This window comes from Mus musculus, chromosome 3 (assembly GCF_000001635.26).
Source record: "Mus musculus strain C57BL/6J chromosome 3, GRCm38.p6 C57BL/6J".
Taxonomy (NCBI): domain Eukaryota; kingdom Metazoa; phylum Chordata; class Mammalia; order Rodentia; family Muridae; genus Mus; species Mus musculus.
The window spans coordinates 36,619,111-36,637,111 of NC_000069.6; the positions used below are offsets into that span (position 1 = coordinate 36,619,111).

An 18,001-nucleotide genomic window follows, 5' to 3' on the forward strand; every position below is an offset into this window, starting at 1 on the left:
ATAAATGGTATGGTAGTCACGGCTTTATCTTCATACCTTTATTCTTTCCGGATCCCGAGACTCTTAGGCCGTCCTCGGATCTTTTCTAACCTTGATTGGGAAAATTATTCTCTGTGTGTTCTGCTCCCTAGTTACAAGCAAACCCATCCACATTTGGAAACTTAGACAACGATATGAAAAAGAGCATCGTCCACTGTAGAATGTCCTTGTCACCAATGTCGCTCTCAAAACAGAGTAACATGTTACAATGAAAAAAAAATCAGTTTTGTTCTGTTCGGAGACATGGCTAAAATGCATAAAATTTGAAAAGTGTTTAAGATGCGTACTATTAGATTAAAACAGAAACTGTTTAGATTAATTCTTTGCTACAGTGGTAGCAAAATATGCATATGGTCTTCATAACTCTGCTGAGGTAGAAATTAAAGTCTATAAGAGCTTTCAGAAGCTGCGTTTGGTGTTCTGTTTTGTCTCCCTGTCTTGTAAGTCTTTCTGTGTGACAGCAACAGTGTCTTTGTTAGTTTAGTTGGTTTGTTAGACTAGTAACTCATGGGACTTTATTTATGTCCCAGTGAGACTTGACAGGAATGAACTGAAGATATATATTTGAATGCTTAGTCAGCAGGGAGTGATCCTGTTTTAAAGGATTAGGAGGTGTGGCTTTGGTGGAGGAAATATGTCACTGGGGATGGGCTTGGAGGTTTCAGAAAGCCCACATCAGACCCAGCGTCCTTCCTGCTGCCTGTGGCTCAGGATGTTGAACTCTAAGCTACTTCTCCAGCACCATGTCTACCTTGTTCTGTCCTGCTCATAGTGAGAATGTACTGTCTTTGAATCTGTTGGCAGGCCCCTAATTAAATGCTTTCATTGATAAAAATTTGCCTTGTAATGGTGTCTCTTCATAGTGATAGAACAGTGTCTGTGATGCTTTGTATATGCTTGGCCAGGGGAAGTGGCACATTAGGACGTGTGGCCTTGGAGTAGGTATGTCACTGTGGGCATGAGCTTTAAGAACCTCTTCCTAGCTGACCCAGAAGCCAGTCTTCTCTTAGCAGCCTGCAGATGAAGATGTAGAACTCTCAGCATCTCCTGCACCATGCCTGCCTGAATGCTGCCATGCTCCTGCCTTGATGATAATGGACTGAACCTCTGAACCTGTAAGCCAGCCCCAATTAAATATTGTACTTATAAGAGTTGCCTTGGTCACAGTGTCTGTTCACAGCAGCAAAACCCTAACTAAGACACTGTCTTTGTCGACACTTCCATGAAAGGACCAGAAGGCAAGACAAGGGGTCACTTGCTGATCTTATTTAGCATTAAAACATCAGAAGTACACATTAGATGATTGCAACAAAATAATAGCCTACTATAACCCAACTTAAAAAAAATCTTTATTGACTAAATATTCACATCAGAAACCACAAATACAAAGAGAAAAGACACAAGCGTATATTTTAGAAAAAATCTTTAATGATAATTTTTGAACAACCCCATGAAATTTAAATATGTAGTGTAACCGTACTTTCAATTAGCTCATTTCCCTGTTAAATTCTTCACTTGCATTTCCAACATCCTAGAATTGTCAGCAGCATCTAAAAGTCTAAGAAAGATCTCCACAAGTCATAGCTGGTTGTAAAACATCTTCAGTTTCTATTTAAAAAAACAAAAAACAAAAACCTGCTTCAGCGTTTGGATGAGAACGTATGCTACTCAGTGATGGTCTCTCGTCTGCTCTTGGATGCAACTGGCTGGACGGCCATTTGGTTTCACATTCACCAAGCACCTACTATGTATCAGGCACTGTACTAAATGTGGGAGACATGAAGATGAGATCGCTGTGGACCCTGTCCCCCAAGGAACTCTTGGAGGCCAACAGGTGACATAAAGACAAGAATGACAAAAACTGTCAGTGACATTAATACTGGGCTTCTAAGTACAATAGCATCTCACTGCGTACAGTGCCGAGGTCAACTGCTGGAACCATTTCATGTAATGGGAATCATGACCGCCTAGCTTAATTTTAAAGTTTCGCATGATAAAGGTAGGGAACACTAGAGCTCTACACCATAGTTTTTCAAGTATTTCATACTTAGGAGTATTATTGCCCACGTTGTGCTATAGTCAAGGCTTGACTGCAGGTGGCTGCCTCACTCACATCTCAGCACACTGGGGTTCAGTTTCTCACTGAGTTTATGAATCAAGATGGCTAATTCCTCCGTCGCTTGGCTCTTATCTTCTAAAAGTTCATAACGAAGGCTGGAGATATCCTGCTTGATTTCTTTCAGTTCACCTAGGGTATTTGTGTGAAAAACAACACGTGTAAATGGTGACTTGTCTTTATATTTAGGAAAAAAAAAAACACAACAAAGTGAAATTCACTCAATCTGAGTATGTTTGCTTCCCAACGTCTCCCAGGGAGATATTTCAAATTCTCCTTCAAGATGTTTAAGCTAAGCCAGCCTTTAAAGGCATACTGACCTTTGAAAAGTATTCCAGCTGTGTCTGTAGTAGTGAAACTCAGTTTCAAGCAGTGCCTTCTGTTGTTTAAGTTCAAACCCATACCCTGTGTAGGTTAGGCAAGTACCCTGCCACTGGGTTACGGCCCAGGCTCTTGGCACAGGGTTAGCTAACTACAACATTGCGAATAATACTAAAGTGACAACTAAGGTGCATTTTCAAAAGATGAAACACTGAAATCACACTTTCGCAGTGCATGGTAGTACATACCTTTAATCCCAACACTTAGGTGGCAGAGGTAGGTGGATCTCAGTGAGTTTGAGACCAGCCTGGTCCTACACAGAAAGATCCCTATTTCCACAAATAAAAACAAAAACAAAACAAAACCAAAAACAAACAACCCTCCTCCCCCAAAACAATCACACTGTTCCCTTGCTAGACACAAGGAGTCTTACGGTTCCCTTCGGGCGGAGGGGCTAACTCACATGCTGTCTCTGTTGAGCTACTAAAAATTTATTGACCGAATGTGCAAATATACGAAGTAAATTTTAAGTTAAATTTTATGAAGAGAAAGGAAAGCTATAAAGGTCGCTGATCACCAGACAGTAGCATGAACTTGGGACTGGGGCTGTCCGGTGCAGAGGCAGGGTGTGTGAGGAAGCCAGTGGAGACACATCTCCTGCAGTGTGCAGACTCCCATATCTCCAAGAGATCCCATCTCATCTATCTAAAGGTATAACCTCTCAGAGTTTAAAACACAGCTGCTCCCTGAATTCAGCTTGGCAGCACCCTAAGCACACAGATCGCAAGGGAGAGCGGAACTGTTCTAGGAGTTATTTAACTGTGATGTAGAGAAGCATTGAGGTGAAGATTAAATTTAGAGGCAGAACAGTACCTAGATCCTAAGAATAAATTCTGAAAATTAGTGGTACTCAGACTTCATCTTTTTAAACAAGTAGTAGAATCTTTTAGGATATTTCCCTTTATTAATAATCTTTTTAAATAGACTATAGTAATTATATATACCTATGGGGTACAATGTACGGGTGACCTTTATCATGATAGCTTTATAATTTTTAAAGCATGATTTGTATGATTATAGATTATGATGGTATGTTTAAGACAGGGTCTCATATGTGACCCAGGCCTCAACATCACTGTGTAGCTAAGTGTGTGTCCTTGAATTTCCAATATTCATGCTCTTACCACCTGGCTCTGGGATTACAGGCATATGCTATTTATTGTGCTTCAGAATATATATGCTTTTATTATACACAAATAAATTGAGCTGGGAAGTACCTCAGCGGTAGAGCATATGCTTAGCATGTATGGAGTCCTAGGTTCAATCCTTAGCATCACACACACACACACACACACACACACACACACACACAAACCAAAATACAAAAAACAAAAACAAAAAAAACAAAAACAAAAAAACAAAAACCTAAAGACACCAAAAGAATATTTTCATTTTAAGAAAGTCTTAACTCTTCTTCAAGAATCTAAACCGATCATTTGAAGATTTATTTTGGGGCAAAAAAATCAAAATAAAATAAAATGAAATAAAATAAAATAAAATAGTAAAATGTGTTTCCTGTGGCATATGAGAAAATAGAGGGGAAAAGGTAGTCTAGTTTGAAACAAGTCTAGCTTTGGTTTTAGGTTTGTTTTCCCTTTTTTGGGGGGGCTTGGGGGGTTAAACCTGGGGTTTGCTCAACAGGTGTTCTACCAGTAAGCTACTTTGGCCTGAGCTAGGGTTCTCCCACTGTGAGTTCTCATCCCTAGTCCACCCTTCTTTGCTTCTGAAGCCTGTGATTGCAGACAGTGTAGGATTCAACCTTTGACTTCGTCTTCCTGGATGAAGAACTACCTCCTCTAATATGCTTATATGCTATGCAGTCAACTTCCATATTTAGAACTTGATTCTCACAAACTTCCCCCCCTTGGAGAATGGGATCATTATTACTGATCACTATTGGCACTATTACAGCCACATGAGTCTTCCCATATACATAACTAGCTCCTGGATTCCAAGGGAGGTTATGAGACAACCGATAAGATTTCTGTGTCTATATTGTAACTCCATTCCAACACCATCTTCTTGAGTCTATTTATAGGCTAGCATAATAGGATTTTTTTCCTGGTCCTTCATTCTATATTAATAGATTTCTTCCTATGAACACATACAGTTGGGTTGATTAGATCTGAAAGGGCCTCACTGCGCTCACCAAGAAGTGGCTTCAAAGTCCACTCATCAGCAGCATTTGCTAAGTTAGCCTTTCTCGAATCAGGACAGACAGATCTGGGGGCAACTTATCTGGCTGAAAAGGAGCTTCCATCTCTCTCTCTCTCTCTCTCTCTCTCTCTCTCTCTCTGTGTGTGTGTGTGTGTGTGTGTGTGTGTGTGCGCGCGCGCACGTGAGTACAGGTACCTGTAGAGGTCAGAGTTACATGCAGTTGTGAGCTGCACAACATGGATGATGGGAATCGAACTTGGGTCCTTTGTAATGGCAGCACTTGCTCTCCAGCTCCAGGTTTATTTCTTTCTGGTTCTAGATGTGTGCTGTGGTGTTACCCTCCAATCTTTATTTGTTTATGTAGTTTGGGGCTTATAAAACCTTTTCTTGAGACAGTGTTTTTGTTCCGTAGTTCTGGTTGACCTAGTACTGCCTTTGCAGCCCACATTAGCCTTGAGCTTGCCACAGTCATCATGCCTCAGCCTCCCACGTCCACTAAGTTAGCTATGAAGAAAGGCGTTTCTCAGTGGAAGATGCTTACCTTCATTCACCTCATCGTTTTCTTTGTCTACTTGTGCTTTCAAAACATACCGTTTTATGAGTCTTTTCATTATCTGCTGTTGGGCAAAAAGAAAGAATTAAATCAACGGGATTCACAAGGATGCTACGTCTACTCTGCAGAGAGCCTTACACACCCATGACACAGACAGGATGGGGAGTGGAGATTCATATGACAATTTACAAAGAATCAGCCAAGCTGTGGCATTTAGCCGTCATTTACTTTCTGCTGGAACACAACCAACACATACATTCTTTTGTTTTCAATCTCAAGAATGAAACAGCTTTTCCTAAAAGCTGGGTTGGAAGATATCAATGGTTGTCTTTAAGCTGATAGTTTCTCTTTAAGGTGCTTTGAGCTACATTGTCACCATAGACACAGCATTATTCCTCTCTATTTTAAAAAAAAATTAATTAATACAGGGTCAGAGCAGAACATTTGGTAAACAGAGAACAATAAGAGAAATTAGCAAAATCCCTGATAATCCCATCACCCACACATAATTACTCTTGTTATTTGGGTTTAGACTGTTCTGGTAGCTTTCTTTTAAATTTTGTGGATGTATATGTATGTGTGTGTGTGTATATATATATATATATATATATATATATATATATACATATATATATGTGTGTGTGTATAACTAGGTATCTTATATATATGTATATATATGTGTGTGTATATATATATATATCTTATGTTAAATTTAGTGTTTTTTGGATTCCATATATTTTGCTGCATTACATGTTTGTCTCCATAGAAATTCTACTGTGACTATTTTCCCAAACCAACTAAAAGTTCTAACAGATTAATTGTTTATTCATAAGAAAAAATTTGGATGCCAACCTCATAACATGGATGAGAAATTAATTCCAGTTGGCCATTCATGTGAAAGATAGAGCTTTTTAGCCCTTTAGAAGAATATAGTTATATCAGATTATATTTTAAAAACAAGATAAAATTCTAATTACAACATAAAAATGATAAATTGAACTTCATTGTGATTCAAGAACTTCTACTTATAAAGATACAAACATAATAAAAACAGTATCATCATTTTAAAACATAAATAACTAGGTGTCATTTTTAAGACACCTAGTTATTTCACAGAAATGAAATCATAAATAATAACAACTTATAGCACAATCTTAAAGTCTGTTCCTGAGGACACACATACTATAAGAAAGATGAGGTGTAGGTTGGCATTTAATAAAGGAGACAAACAAGCCATATATTTGATGATGATACCTTCTGAGAAGGCCACAGGCCAATGGAGACTCAGATTTTCCTGGCTTGAGAGCAAATAGACAAGGTGCTTTGGAAATAATCTGACATTTTCTTCTAAAATTCAACACTGGCAGAAATTTCACTCCTTACACACCCCAAAACTACACATATGGCCACGAGGCAACAGGGTTAGAAGCAAGGCTGTCCTAGATAGCAAGAACTGAATAATCTACACACGTCTCAGAAAACAAGGCAAGTGGACAGGTAAATCAGTCTCCCACAATGCAAGCTCTCTGTGTTCACTAATCTTAGTCAACCACAGCCCCACAAACATGGGGATGAATCTTAGAAGCTCGATGCTGAAGCCAGGCATGGTGGCTTAGTTCCAGCATTTGAGAACACCCGTGCGTTTGAGGACAGCCTGGTCTACACAGTGAGTTTCAGGGCTGCATAGTGAGACCATGTCTCAAAACAAAGTAACAAAGCAAGAATGAAAACAAACAAACAGAATAAGAAGCATGAAGCTGAATGAGAATGCCCAGTTGCAAGGGACATCACAAAATATAAAACCTTCTTATCGAGTTGGGTCACATGCATTCCTGAAATATTCATGTGTGTCAAAAACCTACATAAGAGGATTAGGAGCCCGATAGCCTCTGAGATGTTGGCAGAGGTGTGAGGTAAGGAGCAGGGCCAACTGGAGGCAACCAACCAGTAAACTCAGGCGTGCCTGTGTATGTTCATGCATCGCTTCCTACTTCAGTGTTGCTGTACATACTATTGTGCATACATAAATACCACACTTGAAAGATAATTCAGAAAAGAGTGGGGGGGGGGAAGCTGGAGCTAAATGGTAGTTGTAGGGAGAATGGGGGAAACACCTCAGTTTGAAGGCAGCAAAACGTTTGACGCTAAGTGATCTGTGAGATGTTAAAGTGAATAAAAGAGGTTCCAGGGTAATCTGGAATGCCACCGTTGGGGAAAAGCTACAGCTATGTGACAAGAGAGCCCCATGCTATCCAAAAGCCTGTTTTCCCGGTCACACGCTACCCACACCTGCAGGAACAAGCATCCAAGCTGCAAGGTGGGAGGACTAGGGATGAGAAGACAGAAGACAGAGAGCGGGGACCAGGGGGTCTTGCATAAGCTGAGGGTTTACATCAAGCACGGTTGTTAAGAAGTACAGCTCTGTATATGCTATTTATAAGGGCGCAGTGGGTCAAGGTCAGCAGAAAGCCAAGTCAAAGAATGTTGGCAAAGAGAACACAGGATAGCTTAGACACGGCTACTATAATGGCCACAGTCCCTCAGAGGGACTTCCAGGAGTTGAAACTTTAACTTCTTCAAGGCTTCTCTGGCCCTAGCCCCAACCCTAACCTTGTCAACCTGCCCCCAGGGAGGGACATAGAACTAGGCTTCACTTCCTCTTTTTATTGGAGCCACTGAGAAAGCCTTGGATCCAACTGACTCTTCAATCAAGGGAAAGCAGACCAGAAAAGACAGATCTTAGGCTCAGTGATTCATTCACCAACTGCTTATTGAGAGCCAGTTTTGTTCAGTAGCATGTACACACACACACACACACACACACACACACACACACACACACGCACACACACACTCGCATGCACACACACATACATCACACAGACACACACAGACACAGAGACACACACATACACACACACACCACATGCACATAAACAGAGACACACACAGACACCCACACACATATGCACGCATGCACACATGCACACACACTCCCATGAATGCATGTACACACAGACACAATAGACACACACACAGACACATGTATGCACACACAAACACACTCACATGAATGCATGTACACACACAGACACTACACACACAGACACACACACATACATAGACACACAGAGACAGACACAATAAATAAATAATGGGGTGGAGAGATGGCTCAACAATCAAAAACATTGGCTGCTCTCACAGAGGACCCAGCACCTCTATGATGGCTCAAAACTGTTTGTCACACCAATTCCAGGGCATTTGATGCCTTTTTCTGAATGCTACGGGCATTCAGGGAAGCATATGGTGTGCAGACATACATGCAAACAAAATATCCATATGCATAAAATACAGTGATGATTAATGATGGTAATAGTAAATCAAGCAATAAATATTTTTTTAAAGAGATGAGGGTGAAGATCATTATCAAGTAGTGCCGAGACATAAACTATCCTATAGGAAAGCCAAAAAACTAGATCCTTTCCTCACACAATATTTACAAATGAGGCAAGTGGATTGGAGACATAAGTGTATGAATTAAAACTTCTAGGGATACATTCTTGATGCTCTGAAAGAAATCAGTGAAATGTAAACTTAAGTCAAATGAGATTCCCCCTATTGTTCCTGGATTAAATATAAGCTTTCACCTGGTTACAAGGCACACCAGTTACAGTCTAAGGACAAGTTTTCACTAGCATCTGGGCCCATACCACTCTCACAGAGCTCACTGAGATTCAAATCGGCATTGAGTTTACCTCTCACTCTCTACATACCCACCAGGAAAGGCCTGAGAAACAAGAACGCCTGGGTTCTATAACTTCTTTATTCTCCAATTGTCCCATGTGAAAGGGAGGAAGTGTGTCCTCTTCCCCTAGAAGCTGAGGGAAGGGAGTAATCTAAAGTTTATTAAAACTGCTTATCTCTGAGAAAAGAGAGCCCAGTACCTGTTCTCTACTAAATGTGTGCATGCCTGTGTGAAGCAGCTTCGTGCACATGTGGCAGTGTGTGTGGAAGCCAGAGGGCGTGGTCCTTGTGAGGAGGTTTTCCGATTGCCACTGCAGGCAGCAGGGCAGCTGGCCTGAGCTTCTGCAGAGTCTCCTCTCTGCCCCCATCTCACCGGGGGAGACTGGGATCACAGATGGTCAAGCACTATTGCCTTCAGTTTTTTTGTTTGTTTGTTTTTGTTTTGTTTTTTTCCGAGACAGGGTTTCTCTCTATAGCCCTGGCTGTCCTGGAACTCACTCTGTAGACCAGGCTGGCCTCAAACTCAGAAATCCGCCTGCCTCTGCCTCCCGAGTGCTGGGATTAAAGGCGTTCACCACCACGCCCGGCTTCGCCTTCAGTTTTATATGTGTCCTGGGAATCCAAACCCAAGCCTTCATGCTTGTGTGGCAAGGGCGTTACCCAATGAGTCATTTCCCATCCAAGTGTTCACCCCAACACAGTGTCACTCTGCAGAAGATTCATGAAATATTCTTCAGAAAAAAGAAAACTTTTATTTTTAACTACGTATATCTGCAAGCGCTTGTGTATGAGGGCATGTGTGTGTGTGTGTGTGTGTGTGAGCAGCCAGAAGAGGGAGTCAGATCCCCCAGATCTGGAATTATAGATGGTTATATGTTGGGGATTCGTTCTAATTCTCAATTTGGCTTCCAAAATCATACAGGAATCTACATGTCCAGATGCTGAGAGTCCCTGTTCCCAATTGGTTTTTGATTAATCAATAAAGAGTCAATGGCCAGTGGCTGGGCAGGATGAAAAAGGTGGGACTTTTAGGATTCCTGGGCAAGAAAGCAGAGGAGAGAATAAACAGAATTGACATGACAAGGAAGCAGAAAGATGAGAATAAAAGGCCCGAAGAAATGTAAGTATCTGAGAAAGTGGCCCCAGGAGCTACTCCCCTGATTGGGTCTGGGGTAGCAGAGATAAAATATACATTTAGCAAGTATTAATTAAAAAATACCAGTGTATGTTACCTTGGGGGAGGTTTGGAAGTGCCCAACCATTGAGCTAATCAAGACATATCAAAATATAAAGTGTGTGTGTGTGCTTCATTTATGAATCCAGAGCTCTTGGGCTGGTGTAGAGCACACATGACTCATTAGGAGGTCAGAAGGGATTATTTATTCACTGCTACAGTTACGAACCACCTTACTGCCAGGAACAGAACTCAGGTCCTCTGCAAGAGCAGGATGCAGTAATAAACAATCTCACTAGACCCTCCCGGCACTCTTGCCTTAACCTTCTAGGTGTTAAGGTTATAGTTGTACACCATCATGCTTGCGTTTTATTGGCCTTTCACTTTGGATTGTATAGGCTAGTTGTTTCATAGTTGGCATTCTTCTTCTTCTTCTTCTTCTTTTTTTTTTTAAATTCTGAGTTCAAATGCTGTGAGGAAGCCAAGAAATCCTTATGTGTACCTGCTGCCGAAAATGGAAATACAGCCACTCTCAAGCAAGTAAACAGAAAAAAACCTCTGATGATATTAAATGAAACATGTTGTAAGACACTAGAGGACTGTTTATAATAGTCAATAGAAAATGAACTAAACGAACAAGATGGTTTGTAGATACAATGGGACATCACACAACAATTAAGAATGAGGTTCCCATGTAGTAATATGGAAAACTCCTGGTAGCCAAAAGAAATACATGGAACAGTATTCTTAATGTATTATTTACCTTCTTAGGAAATACACAAGCCAGGGGCTGGGTGCTAGGCAACTCACACCACCTAGCTCTAGCCCCAGGGTATCTGATGCCCTTTTCTAGTCTCCACAGGCACTGTATTCAATGTACACATAGGCCCTCCACATAATTAGAAATAATAATCAGTGCTTAAAAACCAGCCCAAGCAGGCATACCACCACAAAGTTAGTGAATAATGCTATGGATATATTTATGTATGTAATGGTAAATATAAACAAGTAGGCTTGAGAAAAGCACACATAAGCCCTAAGAAGGCGAAGCCTATGTAAGGAAAAGACAGGTGTAGCAGAATGGGGTGTGTTAATTGCATCAGTGACTAAATGCCAAAAGGATATGTCAAAGCACTAGTGTTTATTAAAGCAAGGAGTACAGCATAAATATGGTCACAGTGAGTAAACATTTTCCATGGTGATGAAAGCACTTTATTTGCCAAAGAAAGTGAGAGTAATGCTGACTTAAAATGGTCGTCTGTAAAAAGAATTCTGTAGAAGCCTTCTATCACCAAAAAATAAAATGCAACTTATTTTTTTGATACAAGGTCTTGGATATATAGCCCAGGATAGTATCAAATCTACTATATTCCATCCTTAGTCTCATAAATACTGAAATTACAGATATACACTTGCTTCCATGCCTGGCCTACATCTTAAAAATTAAGGTGTGGGGACTGTTCAAATGGTAAAGTGTTTGCTGTATAAAAATGAAGACCTAGGCTGGTTATGGTAGTCTTAGCACTGGGTGGCAGAGGCAGGCAGATCTCAGAGTTTGAGGCCAGCCTAGTCTATATAATGAGTTCCAGGACAGTCAGAGCTATGTAGCAAGACCATGTCTCAAAGAAGGAGGAAGAGGAGGAGGTAGAGGAAGAGGAGGAGGAGGAGAAGGAAGAGGTAGAGGAGGAGGAGAAGGAGTAGGAAGAGGAGGAGGATAAAGGAAGAGGATGAAGAGGAATAATGAGGACCTAAGTTCAGGTAAATATACCTTATACAAACATTGCTGGGGAGGAAGAGACTGGTAGGTCCCTAGAGCTCACTGGGCATCCAGTCTAGACAAATCTGCAAGCTCTGGGTTCACTGAGCGATAATGTGGAAAGTGACTGAGGACCACACCTGGCATTGACCTTTGGTCTCCACATTCACATACACAAACACTTTTACATACACATACATTCATGAACATACAGCACAATACACAAATAAGAATGAAGGTGAGGCAGATGTGCTGGGAGTGAGAAAGTCTCTGAATTTGAATAAAGGCCTTTACCAGATAAGCGATTCTAAAGTACTCATGGGCGTGTGTTTTTTCAACTCCATGACAAGTCACAAAACTCAGCTCATAAACAACTATTCAGATTAAATAATCAAATACACATAGACTCATAGTTGCTGCTTAGATAAGGTTAGTTACTAATCATATTATTGAACAAAACTGGGAAACTCAAATGTTCATATCCTCTAATGTAATACTCTGCATGATATTTACATATCTTTGGAAACTATGCTTAGAAAAGGTCTACATAATTTTACACTTACTGCCAAAAGAGAAAATGATGAAAAATAGATTGTTTTAAAAATTCATCTGGAGTTCCAATTTCCCTGGAAGCCATCTGAACAAAGTCTCTCACTAACAAAACTTCACCTAAGGGAAAATAAGCGAGCACGCTCGCCTCCTTTTATCCTCGGGTAAAATTCTGTATACAGAGAGAACACTTTCCCTTTCAAAAGGTGCTGTGATTAAAGCCAGGCTTAGTGGCACATGCCCTTTGTCACAGCCATAGCACTAGACTGAGAAGGCCTGGCTCTCAGGCATCCTCAGTAGCACTCCAGAAGAGCTGGCGACCTGAACTTTTGAACACGAGAAAGAAATATACAGGCTTATCTTTTTTAAGCCCTTCAGTAGTTGCTATTTGGCAGTTCTGGAGCCTTTTTAACAAATGGAAAATAATAAATATAATGATACCAGACACAAGGACTTGTACAAATCTGAGCATAATGGTAAAACCTGCAAATCTGAACATTTCAGAGGGAGTGGTAGTAGGATCAGAGGGAGTGGCAGTAGGATCAGAGGGAGTGGTAGTAGGATCAGAGAGAGTGGTAGTAGGATCAGAGGGAGTGGCAGTAGGATCAGAGGGAGTGGTAGTAGGATCAGAGGGAGTGGTAGTAGGATCAGAGGGAGTGGTAGTAGGATCAGAGGGAGTGGTAGTAGGATCAGAGGGAGTGGTAGTAGGACCAGAAGTTCAGGGCCAACTTCTGCTTACTGAGTTTGAAGACAAGTGGGCTATGAGGACCTTATTGCAGATAAACCAAACCAAACCAAACCAAGCCAAGCCAAACCAAACCAAACCAAACCAAACCAAACCAAACCAAACCAAACCAAACCAAACCAAACCAAACCAAACCAAACCAAACCAAACCAAACCAAACATCAGAAAATTCCATCAAACAATCCAACCAAAGAAAGGACATCAGAAAGAGGTCACATTAAAACATTAGCCCAATCTTCATAAGAACACCAGCCAGAAATTTTGTGAACTAGACAGGCTGATTAAAACTCCAAAGTTAAGAAAAAAAAAATGAAAAAGAATAGCCAGGCATTCTAGCAAAATAAGTAAAGATGATAATTGCATCTGCCTTTTGTTTGACTTTATTTTAAACTATATATGGTCACATAGCGTTCACAGACAGATCAATGGAACATAACATGAAAAAATAGGAAGAAACCAATTTGCTATAGGAATTTAACAAATGAAAAGTTAACAAAAAAACCAAAACAATATTCAACACACTGGACATAGATGAACATAATCATTTGGAAAAAGTAAACCTGGACCTTCATCTGTTACCGCACTCAAGGACAGACTACACAGGGCGAATATTTCATGTGCAAAGTGAAAGAACTAGAAACACGTAAGTTTAAAGGTTATTACACAATAGATCTTTTAAAATAGCACATAAATCTCAAAGCCATGAAAGCCTTGTAAAGTTGACTGCAAAAACGAAAGAGTCCAGGATGGGAAATAACAGCTCTAAGTTCAAGGCATTTAGCACACTGGTATAAAAGCCTTCTTAACTCAGATCCCAAGCAAAGGCTGGCAGCTTTAACTATTAAAATTCCTCTTAACTGGTAACAGAAAAATCATCAAGACAAGCATACAAGGAAAAAGAATATCAACCAACCAGACCATACAGGTCTCCCAGGGACTAAACCACCAACCAAAGAGTGCACATGGAAGGACCCATGGCTTGAGATACATATGTAGCAGAGGATGGCCTTGTCTGACATCAGTGGGAGGGGAGGCCCTTGATCCTGAGGAGGCTTGATGCCCCAGTGTAGGGGAATGCTAGAGCAGTGAGGTGGGAGTCGGTGGGTAGGTGGGGGAGCACCCTCATAGAAGCAGGGGGAAGAGGATGGGATAGGAGGGTTTGTGGAGGGGAAACCAGGAAAGGGGATGATATTTGAAATGTGAATGAATAAAATGATTAATTAAAAAAAGAAAGGCAAATGGAGATTTTTTTTTCTAATTAGGTCATTAATCATACATGACCAAGTTCCTTCATGATAAATGCACAGTAGAAGCACTTGACTATTTCTGTTAGGTTGAAATAAAAATCCCTGCTTTATTTCTATCAATGGAAGATAAGGGATGAAACAAACTAAGTACCCTCATGGTGGTTTCCAACCATCTGTAACTCCAGTTCCAGGGGGGATCCAATGCTCTGTTCTGACCTCTGTGGGCACCAAGCATTCACAGGATGGACAGACATACACATAGGCAACAGCCTCTCACATAAAAAAAAACTATGGAAACACTTTGTTTTCAACATTGCAAAAGCAGTCCTTCTTGCTGAGCCTGAGCCTGGTGCTGCAGGCCTGTAGTCTCAGGTCACAGAGAGGCTGAGGCAGGAGGAATGAGAGTCCAATCCATGTCCTGCCGTCCATGGGTAACAGTGAGTTGGAACTCAAGCCAGGAAACTTAGTGAAACTCTATCTCAAAATAATAAAATAGAATAGCCTAGGACTATAGCATAGGCAAGGCCCTGGGGTCAAACTCAATCTTAAGAAAATAAGAAATAAAGCTACAACAACAACAACATCTCTTCTTTAGCAAAAAACCAAAACAAAATTTAAAAAACCCAACAACAAAAAGGAGAAAGGACAAAGAGGCTGACCTCTTTTGATTTTGAAGTTCCTAACACCCCACTCTCTCTGCCCTGTACAACTTCATAGTGTATATGAAGACTGCACCACTCCACACATACAGAGAGTCACACAAGGAGTCACACACAATAGAGAAATGGCTAACAAGTACTTACCTGATATCGTGTTGGCTGATTGAGAATGCTGTTAAAACTGTGTGATTCAAAAACTCTCGAGTTAGACTGTGTGAAGAGGTTTAACTAGGAGAAAATACAATTAACCTAGTAAATGAGAATACATTCATTTGGAATAAGAGATATAGATTACTTGATTCTCTTGGATGGCGTTTCTGGAATCCACACTTCTGAGGAACATTTTGTTCAAGTTGGCTTGTATGAGGGGGTTAAATATTTTTGAAAGCAAACAGTTGTGTGGGAGAGATGCTCACTTTCATCAAACACTGGAATGATGCAGTGTAACAGAGCTGTTGACTAAGAATGTATTTTAGAAGTTGGCCCTTATCTAATATATGTTTTCGTGGGAACAGGCAACATTTACCACTCAGAACTCCAAGTGCCTCCGAAGTGGTTTGATTGGCTACTGAGTCCTAGCTCCTCCCTAAGTTGAACAGAATCCCACAGGTGCAGGTAGCCTTACACATATTTCATAGCCCTATGATATCACCTAAAATAATATAGCTTCTCTATCATTTTGCCTTATGCTAATCAGATCTTTGGAGAGAACTGGGTTGAAGAATGGAGCTTTACTGTCTGTTTCTATCTAGCTGTCTGTCCATCTGCCTGTCTATGTATCTATCATCTATCAATCATATATCTTTCCATCAGTGATATCTATCTATCTATCTACCTACCTACTTATCATCTACCTATCATCTTTATATATCAATCACATGTGTATCTCTCTCTCTATCATGTATCTATCAGTCATATCTATTTATCATCTATCATCTCTGTCTATATGTCAGTCCTCTATATGTATTTATATATCTATCAGTCATTATCTCTATCTATCTATCTATCTATCTATCTATCTATCTATAATCTATCATCTATCTATTAACTATCATCTATCTATTAACTATCTACCTATCCTCACTCCCACCTTCAGCTTGAGTTTTGAGTAGGCAGGAACAGAAAGCTAGCTGAGAGCTTAGCCCTGCCCATGACTGACACAGATATAAGCAGGAACTTTCCATCATTCCAGGGCTAGCTGGCTTGTATATGATTCAAAAGTCCTCCCATTCCAAACTGTAGTCTTTCGACCTCCATAGCCCCCCTGTGATTATTCAGGAAGGTGTGGCAGGCCAGGGCAGAGGTGACAGGACTGGACAGGCCTCCTAGTTGACTGTTTCGCTAGGACCTGCACTTGATGATGTGATGTTTCCCTCTGCCACTGGGGGTCGGTATCAGCCTGCTGACTGAACTCAGCAACCTCAGCAGAAAAGTGTCAAAACAACAATATTGACATTTCTCTAGCTTTTTTATTTAATTCATTTAATGAAGAAAGTCGATGCCTGATGTAAGACTGAGACACTTTGGCTGGGTGTAGTGTCACATGCCTGCCTGGCTGCCTGGCTGCCTGGCTGCCTGGCTGCCTGGCTGCCTGGCTGCCTGGCTGCCTGGCTGCCTGGCTGCCTGGATGCCTGGCTGCCTGGATGCCTGGATGCCTGGATGCCTGTCTGCCTGGATGCCCAGATGCTAGGCAGAGTTAAGTAAGAGGATCAAAGTTTAAGGTCAGCCTGGGCAATTCAGGAGGATCTGAAAAGGGGGGGTGGGGGTGGGGAAGCCAAGGCAGGCCCTCTTAGCTGAGAAAAATATTTTTTCCTCCTCTTACTGATGTCACAGGGTGGCAGTGGATGTCCTGTGGAGCGCTCTCTCTGTGCCTTCATAGAGGTCTAAACATCTGGAAGTGCCCTGCCCAGCTGGCTTTTGGTAGCCCCCATCTATACTATGACTATTTGGGGTCTAAAGTCCATAAACTCTGTTGCCTACTGTGGTGGTTCAAATATTCTTGGCCCACAGGAAGTGACACAATTAAGAGGTATGTCCTTGTTGGAATTGGTGTGGCCTTGTTGGAGGAAGTGTGTCACCATGGGTGTGGGTTTTGAGACTCCTCCTAGCTGTCTTCGGATGGAGATGTAGAACTCTCAGCTCCTTCTCCATGTCTGCCTGCACACACCATGCTTCCTGCCATAATGATAATGGACTGAACCTCTGAAACTGTAAGCCAGCCCCAATTAAATGTTAACTTTAACATTTAAGAGTTTAACATTTAAGAGTTGCCTTGGTCACAGTGTCTCTTCACAGCAATGGGAACCTGAACTAAGACAGTTACAGAAAGAAAATTTCAAGGTTTGTTCTCTGAAGCACAGAAGGCTGAAGGTGACCACACTTCAGAGGTCAAAGACTTAAGGAGCTAAGCTTCCCTAGAAAGACAAAACATTTATTAACACTGTCAATCTTCACAACAGGCAGAGCCGCCCAGAACATCAGGAGCCAGTTACTCCCTAGTGCATAAAGAGGGCTAAGCATGGACTGCCAGAAAGACTTGATCTACATATACCCTGCACTGGCTGCACCCTGGCTGCTAGCCAGGTCTAAACACACAGCAAGCAGTGTGGACCGTGATGAGGAAGGGCCCTGACGTTTGCTGAGCTGGAGTGGAATACATCCCATTTAACACTCACAGAAGCCCATGGCTTTCCAATTTTTTAGGTGAGGAGATTTACCTGTGTAACTTGCTCATAAGTTTTAAAAGCCAGTTCAGACACAGGTCTAGCCTAGGGGCTCTACTTCTCTCCACCCCACGGCTTCTCATTGTGTGTGTGAGGTATTTATTTGAATGCGGTACAGACAGACAGCCGGTCACTGCTGTGGCATCTAATAGCCATGA

General features: G+C 41.3%; 1 protein-coding gene across 2 annotated transcripts in view; it reads right to left on the reverse strand.

Annotated features, from left to right (window-relative positions):
- Positions 1 to 1,371: 1,371 nt before the first annotated feature.
- The window catches only part of Trpc3 (transient receptor potential cation channel, subfamily C, member 3), a 69,948-nt gene continuing 53,318 nt past the window's right edge, over positions 1,372 to 18,001 (reverse strand). The window contains exons 10-12 of one of the 2 annotated variants that reach the window (NM_019510.2): positions 15,265 to 15,348; positions 5,235 to 5,310; positions 1,372 to 2,287 (exon numbers count right to left, since the gene is read on the reverse strand). In NM_019510.2, coding sequence (NP_062383.2) covers positions 2,145 to 2,287; positions 5,235 to 5,310; positions 15,265 to 15,348 — 303 coding nt within the window. In that variant the 3' untranslated portion in view covers positions 1,372 to 2,144. The remainder of the gene's footprint in view (positions 2,288 to 5,234; positions 5,311 to 15,264; positions 15,349 to 18,001) is intronic. The other variant, XM_006535439.4, reaches the window with a different exon arrangement.